This window comes from Hippoglossus hippoglossus, chromosome 14 (genome assembly GCF_009819705.1).
Source record: "Hippoglossus hippoglossus isolate fHipHip1 chromosome 14, fHipHip1.pri, whole genome shotgun sequence".
Lineage (NCBI taxonomy): Eukaryota > Metazoa > Chordata > Actinopteri > Pleuronectiformes > Pleuronectidae > Hippoglossus > Hippoglossus hippoglossus.
Window position 1 is genome coordinate 24,522,787 of NC_047164.1, and position 14,182 is coordinate 24,536,968.

Genomic DNA, 14,182 nt, shown 5'->3' on the forward strand with positions numbered 1-14,182 from the left:
AGATTATTCATCTATTTGATCTCAATTAAAGTCAAATCTGTTAAACAAATCACATGACAATTTCCATTTTACCAATATGTTAAATGACCCCGTTTGGATGAAGCAATACACACTTCTCAAACTGTCCTCAAATAAGAGATTCACAGCCACAAAAAACAGCCAATCATTTTCTCTGCACATGTTATTGTAGGAGTTTGCATAAAGTAAGACTTTAACATCTATTACCCACTCAGCCTGACTAGATGAATATTTCACTACCTGTGCTTTCACTGGTTGTTTTCAAACCGGAAATATGTGCTGACAATCAAGCTTCAGCCTCGCTATGCACAACAATCAGTTTCTGAATAAATTGAAATAAATCAGAAAGCCACACAGTCGTACAATGATGCATCATGTAACAGCAGATGTTATGCAGTTATATACTTGTTCTTGACATTTGGAGTTCGGATTGACTGGAGCTGCGAGTCACTTTTTTTTTAAACACACCCACACATATCACATCATGTAAATGGCCTGACACATTTTACATTAGGTTTGATCCTTTTTAGTGAACATTTTCGACACTTAAATGTCATAAAAAAGATTGAGCTTCTGGCTTTGTGTCACAAAAAATCCGTGACCATGCGTTCACAAACACACAAACCCACTTGTGTGACTTTGATGTGATCATGAGGCGTCGGCTCACATAAACCAGTGAGGTCAGGATTGTAACTGCGACCATCAGGGAACAAGTAGCTGCAAATGAAGAAAGACGTTTTAGCGAGACAGCAGATACAAACACACATAAAGATATTTGCTGAAAACATTTGGATCAAACTCATGTCTTTTGGCAATTTCTCTGGGATGCTTTTCACTTACTGCACTAAAGGGATTATTAGCTCTGATAGTCCAGACATGTGAAAAAGTAAATAACATAAAATAACAGGATGTAAATTAACGGATTCAAATTATAGGAGATGTTCATTTCAAAACTTTTAAATTAAATAGCATATGAGTTAGTAGTAGTATATTTGCATTGGATTAAAAAGTAAAACGTGGCCATGAGTAATTTTACCAAACTGCAGAAACTCTTCTCCACTTCAAGACAATTTCACAGATTAATTCATTTACAAGCCTTGATATAACCAGACTGACATTTGAAAGAGCAACTAATACAAACTTCACCTCCCCTACAGTTGCTGGGGCGCCTGCTCGATCAAAAACAGAGGTGCTTCAAAGAGGATCACCCCCCCAACCCCCCTCGCCCCCCCTCCTCTGGACTTCACACAAAACCCAGCGATGCGTGAACAACCTCAGCCAGCCAGACTGACGACTGGGGCAAACGAGATGCCACACATTAAATGGAAGGAAGCATGTTTGATTAGTCTGGGGGCTGTTAGATGATCAGGTATGACAGAAACAGATGGTCTTATAGAATGACTAGAAGCTCCAGGACACGCTCTTGTCCAAATAAAAAGATTCATCTATTTCAGGCCTGTTTACATTTTTTACATGGCCTGAAAGACTGCCTGTAAATCAGGCTGGTATGTGTGTGATGCATGCACGCACACACACACACACACACACACACACACACACACACACACACACACACACACACACACACACACACACACACACACACACACATACCACTCGACTCACACTCGTGCACTCACACACACAGCACGGTGAGAGCAGAGACGCTGCAGAGACAGTGAATTAGGTGAAGTGATGTTGTTGACAACAGTAACGCTTCATCTGTTCTACACACAGTCTGCAGGGGACAGGATTTACATAAACACAGACATGTGTTGCTAAGGTAATTAGCCAATTATTATCGAGACCATAGTTTGTCATGAATCTGTTTAAACTCTGGTGAACTTATATACTGTCTGAGACATCCAGCCCCTCCCCCCTCTAACAGTGGCACCTGTAGACAGAGACACAGCAGCTGGGGAGCGAGGACGGAGGAGGGACTGATACTAATGTCTCAGGTCCCTCCTCTAGAAACACTATTTGTTGTCATGTCAGATTATAATGTAAAGTGAATAGGATGTAATGGAACTTCCTGCATATGATCACCATGCTTCTACAGATCATTTAATAATAATAACTCTAACCTTCTCAAAAATCCATGGCAAACATGAATGAACTAATATAAAAGGTATTCAATTCAGTTCCATTTTAAGTGCCAAATCATTACATAATAAGGTCAAGACCGTAAAATATATAGAGAAAACCACGAGTTCCTACAATGAGCAGCACTGTGAGGGAGGGGGAAGGGGGGGGGGATCAGACAGCATATGGAAAAGTGAGATGAGAATTTTGAGGCACTATGTTCATTTAAGATGTATGTGGTTTTAGTACTTTTGATGTTTTTTGGGCAACGTGGAACAGGGAGTCAAACTTAACACAAAGATGAAGTGATGAAGCGTGCTCCAAGGTCAAGCAGTTGATGCTCAGACCGAGGGTAAAAACTAGATCGAATGTGTGGCCGCGGTTATGGGTTGGACCCGTCACATGTTGGACTAAATCTATATTTTATCCATGTTTACATTTGGTTTATCTTGTCACTGTGGATCACCGTGTCCTGCTTTGTGTGAATTTTATTTTTTATTTGAAAAAACACTACATGTTAACAATCAGGTAGAAAAGATCAGTGTGTACGAAGGAACCGTGGCATTAGAATGAGAGGCACCAAATTTGGGCTTTTATGGCCTAACATTTTCTTCAGGGAGCCTGGCTCTTGCAAGTTAAATAGAGATGAACTAGGCAGTGGCTTTCAGAAAAGTTAGGTCCTCCAGAAGGTCTGCGCTGAGACATTTAAGGACCATGCAAATAGCTGATCATTTCTCATTTGTGTGCAGCTCATACACATGTGGATACTTCAGCACAACTTGCAATATGTGAACAGAGAGTGAGCTAGAAAGGAAGAGTGTGTGTTTGAGTGTATGATGGGATACATACAAGCCCTCCCTGTAGCCATCGATGAGGGCCTGGAACAGTGGCTTGTTGTGGGGGATGGTTTGCAGTATGTTCCCATCATTAGTCACATAACCGATGGCCCACTGGCCCAGCCGAGTACAACTCAGTCTGAAGATGTAACTGTAAGAGATGGAGGGAGGACAGATCAACATGGTTCACAAGCTGCAAAACAATCAGTGCATCCATTTCTGGATGAAAACTTGATTTACTTTCAAGTATAAAAATTTGTTTTCAAATAAATGTAAAGTATAACATCCTTGTGTAAATTTGCATTTTTAAAGCACAACTACACAGTATCAACTCATGCTCTATTCCACAGTAATTCTTTCATCATTACACATGATTATATACATTCTCATTTTGTGTCTTGTATTTGTTCTTTTTATCCATTGTATTCTTCTTTACATGTTACTTTTTGAGTTTACTACTGATACTGTATAAAAACTCATAGTATTTCAGTGTATTATAATTTTTTTATTAGATTTATTCCTCTGTAGTACAATAGTACCCGGCTTTGTATAAAATGCTTCGTATTCAGCCTGGGAGCTGCTTTCCTTTCAAGCTATCATTTGCTCACTTATCAGATATTGCATTTAGGCTCAAAAACTCAACATACTGTACAGTCATGTATTCTGGTGTCTTAGCATTGATCCCTCTGTCACTAGAGATAATGTTTGCTAAGCATGTTCGAAGTTCTAGTTTGTGAGCGCTCTTCTCAAAGTTCGTCACAGCAAATATGTCAAGGTCTCAACAAGATCCCTCATTATTCGTATGATTACATGCAGAGACCACAGCGTGAACAACAGACAGGTTGAGCTGCACCAACCGCTTCCTCAGGAGGCACTGTTTGTGTGTGTGGGGGGTCCAGGTATTACTCATGTTGTGGGGACCTTAATCTGTTTACACCGTCACATTAAGGTAACTGGTCTCCCTATGGGGACAAAGAGTAAATCCCTGTAATGTAAATCATTGAATTTTCAGGTGGAGACATGTTTTAGGTTAAGGTTAGGTTTAGGTTAGGGTGAGGCAAGTAGTTACCATGGTTAAAGTTAGAGTAAGTCTCCTGGAAATCAATGTTAGTCAATGTAATGTCCTCTGAAATCATGGAGACACGACTGTGTGTGTGTGTGTGTGTGTGTGTGTGTGTGTGTGTGTGTGTGTGTGTGTGTGTGTGTGTGTGTGTGTGTGTGTGTGTGTGTTTAAGTGTGAGCAACACTGACCTTATGTGATCAACTTCATTTGAGTGACAACTGAAGAGGATTACAACTCAAACACTTCAACAACTGACAAATGAGGCAATAAAGAAAAAAAATTGATGTGAAATGGCAACTTTGAACTTTTTACCTTTGCCTCTTATATATAAAGCTGAACAGGATCGATCAATGGTGCTTTTGCTGCATTGTTTAAGCTTCATCAAAGAGCGGTTTCTTTGTTCAACTCACAACTGAATACAAAGGAAATATGTGAAAAGAATTTACAGAGGAAGACTTGTAAATGCAGTCCAGCAAGAAAACTGGACTTGGAGCGAGACTTGACGACAGCATGATCCCACCTCCAACCACAACAAAGCCACTGAGCCAAATACAGTGTGAGGACACACGTTACATTGAGATATGATCAGTAAATCCTGAGGTGACTTTTCACTGGATCTGTAGGATCTGACTCATCCAAGTGATTGCATAGAAGTGCATTTTTGCATGTGTGTAGGTGTGGTTGTGGTTGTGTGTTTGAGTGTGTCTGAGTGAGTTGAAGTGGTAACATGTAGCAGCTCATCTGAAATGACTGCCTCCGCCCACACAGCTGTGTGTGTCTGTGTGTTTGTTCCACTGTTGGTTCATAACAATGGTATTTGCGTGATTCACTCTGAGATCTGCCCCCCTTACATTTGCATACTCAGACACTCAACAACCCCATCCACATTCCCTTACAGACAGACACACGTTGTTGTGTCCTGTCATTATCTGCTCCATGTTATCACACAAGAGGGGGTCAGGCCTACACCAGCCACTTGTAATAAATTAGCAGTGTTCCTAAAGGTATTTTCTTGAGCTGCATTCTTCTTCCCCACCAGTAACTTGACACGTTGACATAAAACCCCTCAGCATTGGCACCACATCAAACACAGCTTGTCAGCATTTGTCCCAGCACATGCCACACACACATACATACATACACAGACGCACGCACAAACTGTGTCTATTATTCTTTTTGAGAATGCTGTGATGCAATGAGTTTGAATTTCATAGCTGAAAGTGAGGTGCTGTGTGCAGATTGCACCCACCTGTATATATAAACTATTTAAACTGGTCTAAGACAGGATATCCTTCGATGAAAAAGATTTCTGCTGTCTGTTTAAGGGATCATTTACACTCTGATGCTGTCATACGGTTGGAAACAAAGGTATGACTTGTTCTGTGAATATATAAGACCGTAATAAGAAGATTTAGGAAGGTAACTCAGATTGTGACTCAGACGTGTGACAGTAAAGGATGACATTCATGACATACATAATCCCAATGGAAATTCAGAAACATTCAATATTTCTGACTGATATTTTCCGGAACAGCTTCAAACATGATCACATTAATAAATTAGATCAGTGAGGGTTCATGAGGTATTTCTCTCACAGCTCTGCTAGAAAAGAATTTCGACACTTTTAGATAAATGAGAATTTATCAATGTAAACAGCAAAGCAGAATCTGATCAAATTCAGGCCTTTGCGCACTGGATACATTTTTTCACGTGATTAATTCATACATTATTATTATTTTCTAACTTGTACCCAGCCAATGCAAGCATTCACTTCAGTGATGTAATTTCACTAAGCGAACCTTCATTGCTGATCTCAGCCCCCTGTAGGGCTGTAATGGTACACAAAAATCACGGTTCAGTGCGTACCTCGGTTTTGAGGTCACGGTTCGGTACGTTTTCGGTACGGTAGAAACAAGCAAAAGAAAATATTAAACTGATTGTTTATTTCTTTTTATTCAACCCTGGTAAGCTATGGCTGTGTCTTTCTTTCCTACGTAATTTTTACAAAGTAAAATACAAAGTAAACACTCATAAATAAAAATAATAATAATAATAAAAAATGAACTGAACTAAAACTGCACAGTTATTGTATCGTATGATTAACATGATCAAATACATGTATTTTTACTTGTCCACATTGTTTACAGAGGGGGGCCCTGCTGGCACTAACAATTTCTCCGCTGTGGAGAACACTCACGCTAGGACAGTTAGGGTTAGGGTTCCGCAATGTCGGCTTTTGTACGATCTACTTGTCTTTGTCCATTGTCATTATTGTTGACTGTGAAACTGAAGTGCTCCCACACAGCGGAGTTAAATGATGAGGTAGGGTCTTCACACTGTGGTCGCTATGACCACCAGCCGACAGCACATCCGGTCCTTCGCTAAAGTTGTCCCTTGGAATTTGAGACGCACACAAATAAGTTCCGCACGTGGACTTGCTCAGTTGTTCGATACATGTACGTACCGAACCAAAAGGACCGTACCGAAAAATGTTGGTGAAAGGTTGCCCACCTAATTGAAAATTACAGTTATTCCATAGCGGGGATGTTTGATGTAATAGACGTTTTAAACCCATCATCTCCTCTGCTTTTGTCCCTACCTTTAGAGTTTGTTATTATGCTCCCGTATCGTGTGTCTGTGCCCTGTGCCTGTATACTGTGTCAAGTCTTCAAGTCTGTGTGGCTTAATATAGCTCACCATGGGACTCTGGATTTGCCAAACAAAGGCTGAATATGTAGTTTCTACCTTTCCAGAGCCTATAAGGGAATTTTTATTTGTGTGACGTCATCCCAGTGCAGAGTCCATGAGCCAAGAGGAAACCCACAGACAGCACGAGTACGAGAAACACTACTGACCTTCTGCAGTCAGCCACACAATATGGAAGTGAATACAAAAATTTGAAAACCTTTCTGGCTCATGCACTATAGGCAAAAAATATGAATTCACAAGATGCCCTCATTGAGTTCCGCTTTGGGTTGACATAATCCTAATTGGATAACTAACACTAAAGTAGAAAACAGTCAACACTATACAATGTGTCGAGGCAGATGGCTGGACTATGACAGTCAGGCCCGAAAAGCTGTTTCCGTTTCTGCTGGCATGGGGTTCAGTCTCAACACTTCTTTAATCCCCCCAGAGATCCTACATGCCCCAGAGACCACCGGAATTACCATCCCACCAGAAATGACACAGGCGGTAGAGGAAGAGGAAACAGAAGCGGGGTAAGCGAGCCGGGCTACACGCTAAGCTAAAGGCTAACCCGTACAGACCAATGCTCCAATGTCTGTTCTTTGCCAACTCTTGGTGTCTTACAAACAAGATGGATAAGATTAGAATGAGAATTACGCCTCATTGTGTGACCATCATCACAGAGGCCTGGCTGAACAACCACATCCTGGACGTGGCGATCGCAGTAGCCAGCTGCTCTGTTTACAGAGTAGACCCAATGAGGGACTCTGAGAAGAGCAGTGGAGGAGGTGTGTGTCTTTACAGGGACAACAGCTGGTGCACAGCCGAATTATATACAAACACTGCTGCTGGTGCAGACTCCTTCCAAAACAAATGCAAATGCTGGCTATACAAGGTGTTTACGACAGGGGACAGTGGAAACACTACCGCTTTTGTCCACAGAGGCACCAATGTCAATGAAAATGAAAAGTTCCTTGTAGGGGCTTTAATTAAAGAGTTTTTTCTCTCAGCAGTCGCCAAAATGCTTGCTTGTTGTATTATGTCAACTACCGTGAGATAATGTATGTTATGATTTGGCACTATACAAATAATATGTAATTGATATGAACTTTTGGCAAACGTTTAATTGGAAAAAATTGCACATGACACATGCAATTGTGAGAAAATAAAATAAGTACAATATAATGTCATATTAACTAAACATAGCTATAGCTAGGGTGGAGTTAAAAGACATCAGCCATCATTGACAGCAGGCAGACAAGATATCAATTGCACATTTTTGGACAGTGTCTTGAGAAGGTCAATTTGGTAAAGTTACAGAAACTGATTCAGCCCTAAACAATCTTAGGTAGTGTTAGGTACTTGAAATACCCACTCAGTAACCATACCTTCCAGGCTTGTTGATGTACTTGTGCAGTCGGGCTTTGACTTCATCATAGGTAAGGAAGGCCATGTACCCGGGGTGTGTCACTGCTAGGAAATTCCAGTTTCTCAGAATTGATCCCCATGGCTGAAAAAAGACCACCCAGAGTTGTTAAAACAAAACAAATTATTAGACATTCTACATATATTGTTAATATGCTCAACATCAAGTGATAAAGTGTAGGTTAACTTGGCTGCGTCTGAATTCTCTGGGTGTCACCAAACAGGAAAAACAAAGTGAATGTACGAGAGAGAAAATGCTTAGGCTGAGGTCTCTGATGTCCAGCCAGCTCCACAACTAAGAGCATGGGAAGCAGCTTGTGCACTGCAACTCACTGTGTTCGGCTTTGTTTACTGCTGGTTTGAGGTTTTCTGCAGGACAGAGTTATACAGATGCCAAAATGGTTGACGTAGAAGAGAACTAGCAAATATTATGCTGAGGGGAGGAGTCAGTTTACTCGACTGCTCAGCAGCAAAGATGATCTGTGAAACAAATGTGTTATCAACAAGACATTAATGTGTAACTTGATATGCACCTATAAAAGAGACACTTCACAACACAACACAAAGACAGGAGAACAAAAAATGTGTATGTCTATCTTTTAATGACACAGTGTTTTTTTCCATCCTGTGTAACAACCACACTTCCGGCTTAAAGCAACACTATAACCTTTACTGAACAACAGCTTCCTGTACAGCCAATAATAGTAATTCATTTCATCGAGCTCTTAGCTCATTAACAGAAAACTAAGCCTCTATCCATCTCTTGTCTGGAACTCTAACTGCACCAAAATGAAATGTGGCCAAACTTCTATACTGCTCATGATTCCTGCCTTCATGAGCAAAGCCAGGTGTGTTTGCTCTAACAAACACACCAACCTCTATGTAGAATTCTTGATATTCTTTTTTTACGTTTCCTCACTGAATATCAGAGACAAACACGGTTTAACCTACAGTTAATTACTCTTGAACTTGCTGGGTATGATTCTAGTAGTTTAAGCCACTATCTATCAATCAGTAACCCACTTTCACCATTCTCCTCCTACAAGTCAGTGTATTAATGATTTTGAGGCTTATTTTATTTGAAGGTAAATGAGATGCATAATGTTGCTGAAATCCCAAATCCAGAAATTCTGCCTCTTAAAAAAAGAACATTGGTATTGATAGAGAAGCGGTGTACATCAGATCCCTGAATTAAGAGCATGAAGATTGTGTTGGAGGGGATCAGTGGGGCTGCCAGCTGGCTCCATGTGGTGCCACGTCATTCACCTCCATGCAGCCTGTTAGCTGAGCTCACCAGGGACAATAATCTGCTGCCCAAACTGTATAGGTGGTTTGGCAAATGAATTACTGGCCTTTGGGCTGAGAAGGCAATGGAGCAAGCCCTAACCACTCTGTGAGTTTGTTGATCTGAGCGGTACACTGGAGAGTGGCCCTGCCCAAAGAGGCAGTCGACAGCCAAATGGAAAAATACACTTAACTATTGAGTGGGACACAGTCAGACTGGAAAGCAAGCAAAACACTGTTCTGTCATTCATTGGTTCCATCACACATTTTGTACATTTTCATGACGGTAAAAACAGTTTCCACAGTCAATAGCTTAAGTAATTAAGCATAAGACCTGCCCAACCTTTCAAATCTTTTTTATTCTTTGTTCTCTGATCCCTCGCTTGTCTCCACCAGGATTCCCAAGCAGTGAGTCAACAGGCCAGGGACATGAGGCTGACCACAGGGGACTAGCATACACGTTACACCAGCCTTGAAGTGGCTTCCCAGGTAACTACTACCTACCACTGTATTTGCTTCAGCACACTGACAGCCCATGGGTTCATGAAAAGTCAAAAAGCGATAAATCAGAGGTTTCAGTTTGTTTTTAACCTCTTAAAAGCAACACATGCTGACAAAATCAGTCTAGTATTCACATGCTTATTTTTCATGCTCGGAGTAAACATGCAAAGTACAAAGGTTGTGCCAAAGTAAAGCATCGCTTTGAGGCCTCACCGCCCACACACCATCTTGAAGCCACATGGGCCTGTAATCTGGCAACAGAAGGGAGCTAAAGCCACAGAGAGTACTTCCACAAATTTCAAAGAGGAACAAAAATAGAACTGAAAATATGCACCAGCAAAATGGTTTCTATATTTATTTTTCTCATTTGCTGTTAATTCTCTGCATCAATATGTTTCTGTGTCACCCTGTTGCAGTTGACTTAAGACTGTGATACCGTCCATAGTTTCAAGAATACATTCAACATCCATATGTATGAGAAATGGTTTATTTCAGTTTAAGGTAATACTACTTTTCAGCAAAAATAAACTAGCTAGGAAGAATCCTTGAACAGATATGGCCATCCCCATCCTGTCTTCAAGATAAAGCCACCGCTATGTCTGCAGCGTCCACCTCTGCCATCTTTGAAACTTCCTATCATACGAGCAGACCCGGTAAAAGCACAGTTTGGAGAAGGGAACACCTGCAGATGTGTCAACACAAGTAATAACAACACCAGCCTTTTCAAGCATCCTTTTGTTTTAATGCTTTCTGTTTCTGGTTTATCCTCGGGGGTCTCAGAAAGGATTACTCCAGAATGACATAGCTGGCTCGTCTCCCTGTTTTAAATGTGGCACTTGTGGGAGTCATTTCTTGCAGCAATCTGGCTGACTGGGTTGTTATGTCGCATCAAAGGAAGATATAAAATACAAATCTGACTAGAACAGATCCAAAACACTTTTTATTTTCTTTTTTGCAAGAATCATTCACAAAAAAGATGTGTACAAAAGTAAAAACAAACTAGAGGCACTGCATACAAATGTCAAAACCTGTTGTACCCTGTTGTATGGAACCACGAGTAAAGCACATGTGCATGTGTGAAAAAGATTTGAATCACAGTTATGTTTTGACCAACCTGGAAAAGACGTGTGAAGATGTCAAACTCAAACACAGAAATGTAGTCGTTGCAGGTGAGATCGATGGTGGATTTGAGGGCCATGGCTTCCAGGCCCGAGCTGATGGGATGCAGTTCGTGAAGGCACTGTCGGAAGACTTTCCATGGCACTATTGTCCTGAAAAAGAGCAACAAGTCCAATAATAAAATCACGGATACAAGCAGCTTCTGTTATAACTGGTGTTTTATCAAATATCATCAAATACATCCATTAGCTATACCCACATATCTGGGAGTCGTGAGGAGGCTGGAGCCAATCCCAGCTAACTTTGGGCTACTAATGGGTTACACAGGTCACCAGCCTATCACAGGGCAGCTTTTGGATTTTGTTTTCCAACTATGTATCTTTATTTAGTAAAATGTATATTTGAGAATACAATAGAAGGTCTACAAAAAGACACATGATACAACAGCTCACAGCTCATGTGTGAAGATTCATAAGATGGAGTAAATGATTTTCAGATAACACAGAGTAAAAAAAGTGATGGCCTCAACCATGACTGGTAGAAATGTACACTTTTCATTTGATGGTGTCTTGATAAAGAAATGTATCTGTTTGTGATATTGTTTGCTGCTAAATGTCAAACACCAGATGTTTGTGGTCACTGCCGTCACCTACACTGCAAAAGCAAACTTGTTTTGCAAGAAATATAATTGCAGGCTGGATTAACTTCAGTGGCAACATATTTTCTGAATGAATGAAGTGTTACATTTAGTAACAGCAGCAGTCACAAGGAGGGGGATGAACAAAGCTTCGGTTTTTTGCAAATGAACAGAATTAAAAGGGTGGCTGTGGCTCACAGTGGTTTGTCCACTGACCATTAGGTCAGTGGACAAACCACTGACCTAATGGTCAGTGGTTTGAGCGTCCATTCTGCATTCCAAAGTGTCCTCAGGCAAAATGCTGAACACTACATTTTTCCCTGTGTAATAGAGAAAGCATTGTATAAAAAAGAATGGGTGTGAATAGGCAAATAGGACTTTTACTGTAAAGTACTTTGGTTACGTCTATCAAGAAGGTTATGTTTTCAGTTGCCTTTGTTGGTTAGTTCGGAGGATTAAGCAAAAACTACTGGACGGATTACCACGAAACTTGGTGGAACTATCAGGGGGCGGATCAAGGACTCTTTCCTTCACTTTCTTAACATTGCAAGATAGGGCATTTTGATTGATTTAATGAGAATAATTTATGGATGTTGATGAAAAAAAGTCTGGCATATTTGTGTCCAATTTGGTGCAACTTGGCCCATTCTAGTTACCTCCACCAAGGAGGTTATGTTTTTGTCTGTTTGTTTGTTTATTTATTAACACATTTTGTGGAGGGGTAGGCCATGACCCAAGGAAGATCCCATTCAATTTTGGTGCAGATCGGTATCAGGGGGCAGATAAAGGATTTTTTTTAACTTTTTTCGACATTGTGAGATCGAGAGTTTTTCTGTATTTAAATTTATTTCTCAGAGAATAATTCATGGCCTTTGATGAAAAAAGTCAGGTATGTATAGTGAAACCAATCTGTGTGTGATGAGTGTGGAAATACTGTATGTTTCATCTGAAAGTCCTCCAACTATGGATGCATTCTACAGTTGAATACATAAACATCCCTCCTAAAAGGTACACCCTACTTCATATAACTCCCATTATAAAAAATATTTTAATAGTATTGTTGCATTACTGGTGGAAAACTACATACAACTAGTACTGGCCATCAAATCTTAAGATATTGGAGTCCCACTAAATTGAACATGTTAAAATGTATATAAATTATTATTATTATTATTAATCTAATTTTTATTATTATTATTGTTTTTGTTGTTGTTGTTGTTAACAACCCATCTGACAGTGGTTGAATACAACAATTACACAACTGTTCTATGTCTCCTCTTGTCACCCAGTGTTTGCTTATTGGGGGAACTGTTCGGTTTCTCTCTATTATATTGTTAGTTCTCTGTAAAGTGCCTTGAGATGATATAGGTTGTGATTTGACACAATAAAATAGAAATGCACAGCTTGCAAGGCAATGTGGTGATATAACAATAGTTCCAGAGCTACCAGCTGCAACAGCAAAAAGATAAAACTGAGCAGAGAAGGAGGGAGATAACAGGGAAAAGAGACAGCAGAAGGACAGCAAGATATTAACCCAACAAAATGCAGCACAGTTGAATGCTTCATGACCTCTGAGTTTAACAAAATGCCTTTTGATAGTAATCAAGGCTGTAATAAAAGCAAGGCAGGGCTGATGGGAACATCACTTTCTGGTTCAACGCATGGCTGCCCACTTTAATATTCACTTGCCTGTACACATTAGCCTCACATACCCAGTGCTGTGTCTGACAACGCCTGACTGGAACACACAGACTTAGAATCATTAGTTTCATTTTGCTGCTGTATTAAGTTGCATATTTTAGCTGTACTCCTATTATTCCTTCTAATTAAAACTGTGTATACTACACCATATACTGACATCACACACAAGGAATCCATTGATCTAAGGGACATATGTGACATAAGTAATGTACATAGATCATTTACTGAAGCAGGCTGCGCTGAGTCTGGGACATCTGTGACTGAGTGATGCATTATGACCTTGGTTGGTTGTGAGGTGGGAAACTGAGCCCCTGGCAAGGTCATAAAGGTTACAGGTCTCCTGACAAGATTTGACAAACATCCACAAGTAAGTTACTGTTGATGGTGAAATGTAGTGTGACCCGAGAGCTCAGCACCCTGCAACTTAACAAAACATGTAAATAAACAAAACTCATCCAAATGGAGAAAACATCTTTCTCAATTTGACAACACATGCTTGGCATTAAGAAAAAGCACTGGAAATACTCTCAACAACACACAACGCAACCAAATACTGACAAGACTGCAAAGTCTTTCCAGGGGACACTCAAAACCTCATGGGGATACCAGTTGAAGTTGGCTTATTGTATGATTCATATATTTTGACAGATAAATGCTGTTAACCTGGTCTTAGCCCCGCAAGCAAATTTAAGTACTCGGACAAAATACACTTAATTAGTTGGGAACCAGGCTAGTGTCATGTAACTTCACAACTCACAAACCATGGCAACAGCAAGCATGTCTCAGCCGTGCTCATCACTTTTGAGTCTCCTGTAAACACTTGCTTTG

General features: G+C 40.4%; 1 protein-coding gene across 1 annotated transcript in view; it reads right to left on the reverse strand.

Annotated features, from left to right (window-relative positions):
- cblb (Cbl proto-oncogene B, E3 ubiquitin protein ligase) overlaps positions 1–14,182 on the reverse strand; it is a 50,732-nt gene that overhangs the window by 19,409 nt on the left and 17,141 nt on the right. Inside the window, exons 5-8 of the mRNA XM_034606986.1 lie at positions 11,012–11,168; positions 8,076–8,197; positions 2,950–3,087; positions 648–735 (exon numbers count right to left, since the gene is read on the reverse strand). Of these exons, the coding sequence (XP_034462877.1) occupies positions 648–735; positions 2,950–3,087; positions 8,076–8,197; positions 11,012–11,168 (505 nt within the window). The remainder of the gene's footprint in view (positions 1–647; positions 736–2,949; positions 3,088–8,075; positions 8,198–11,011; positions 11,169–14,182) is intronic.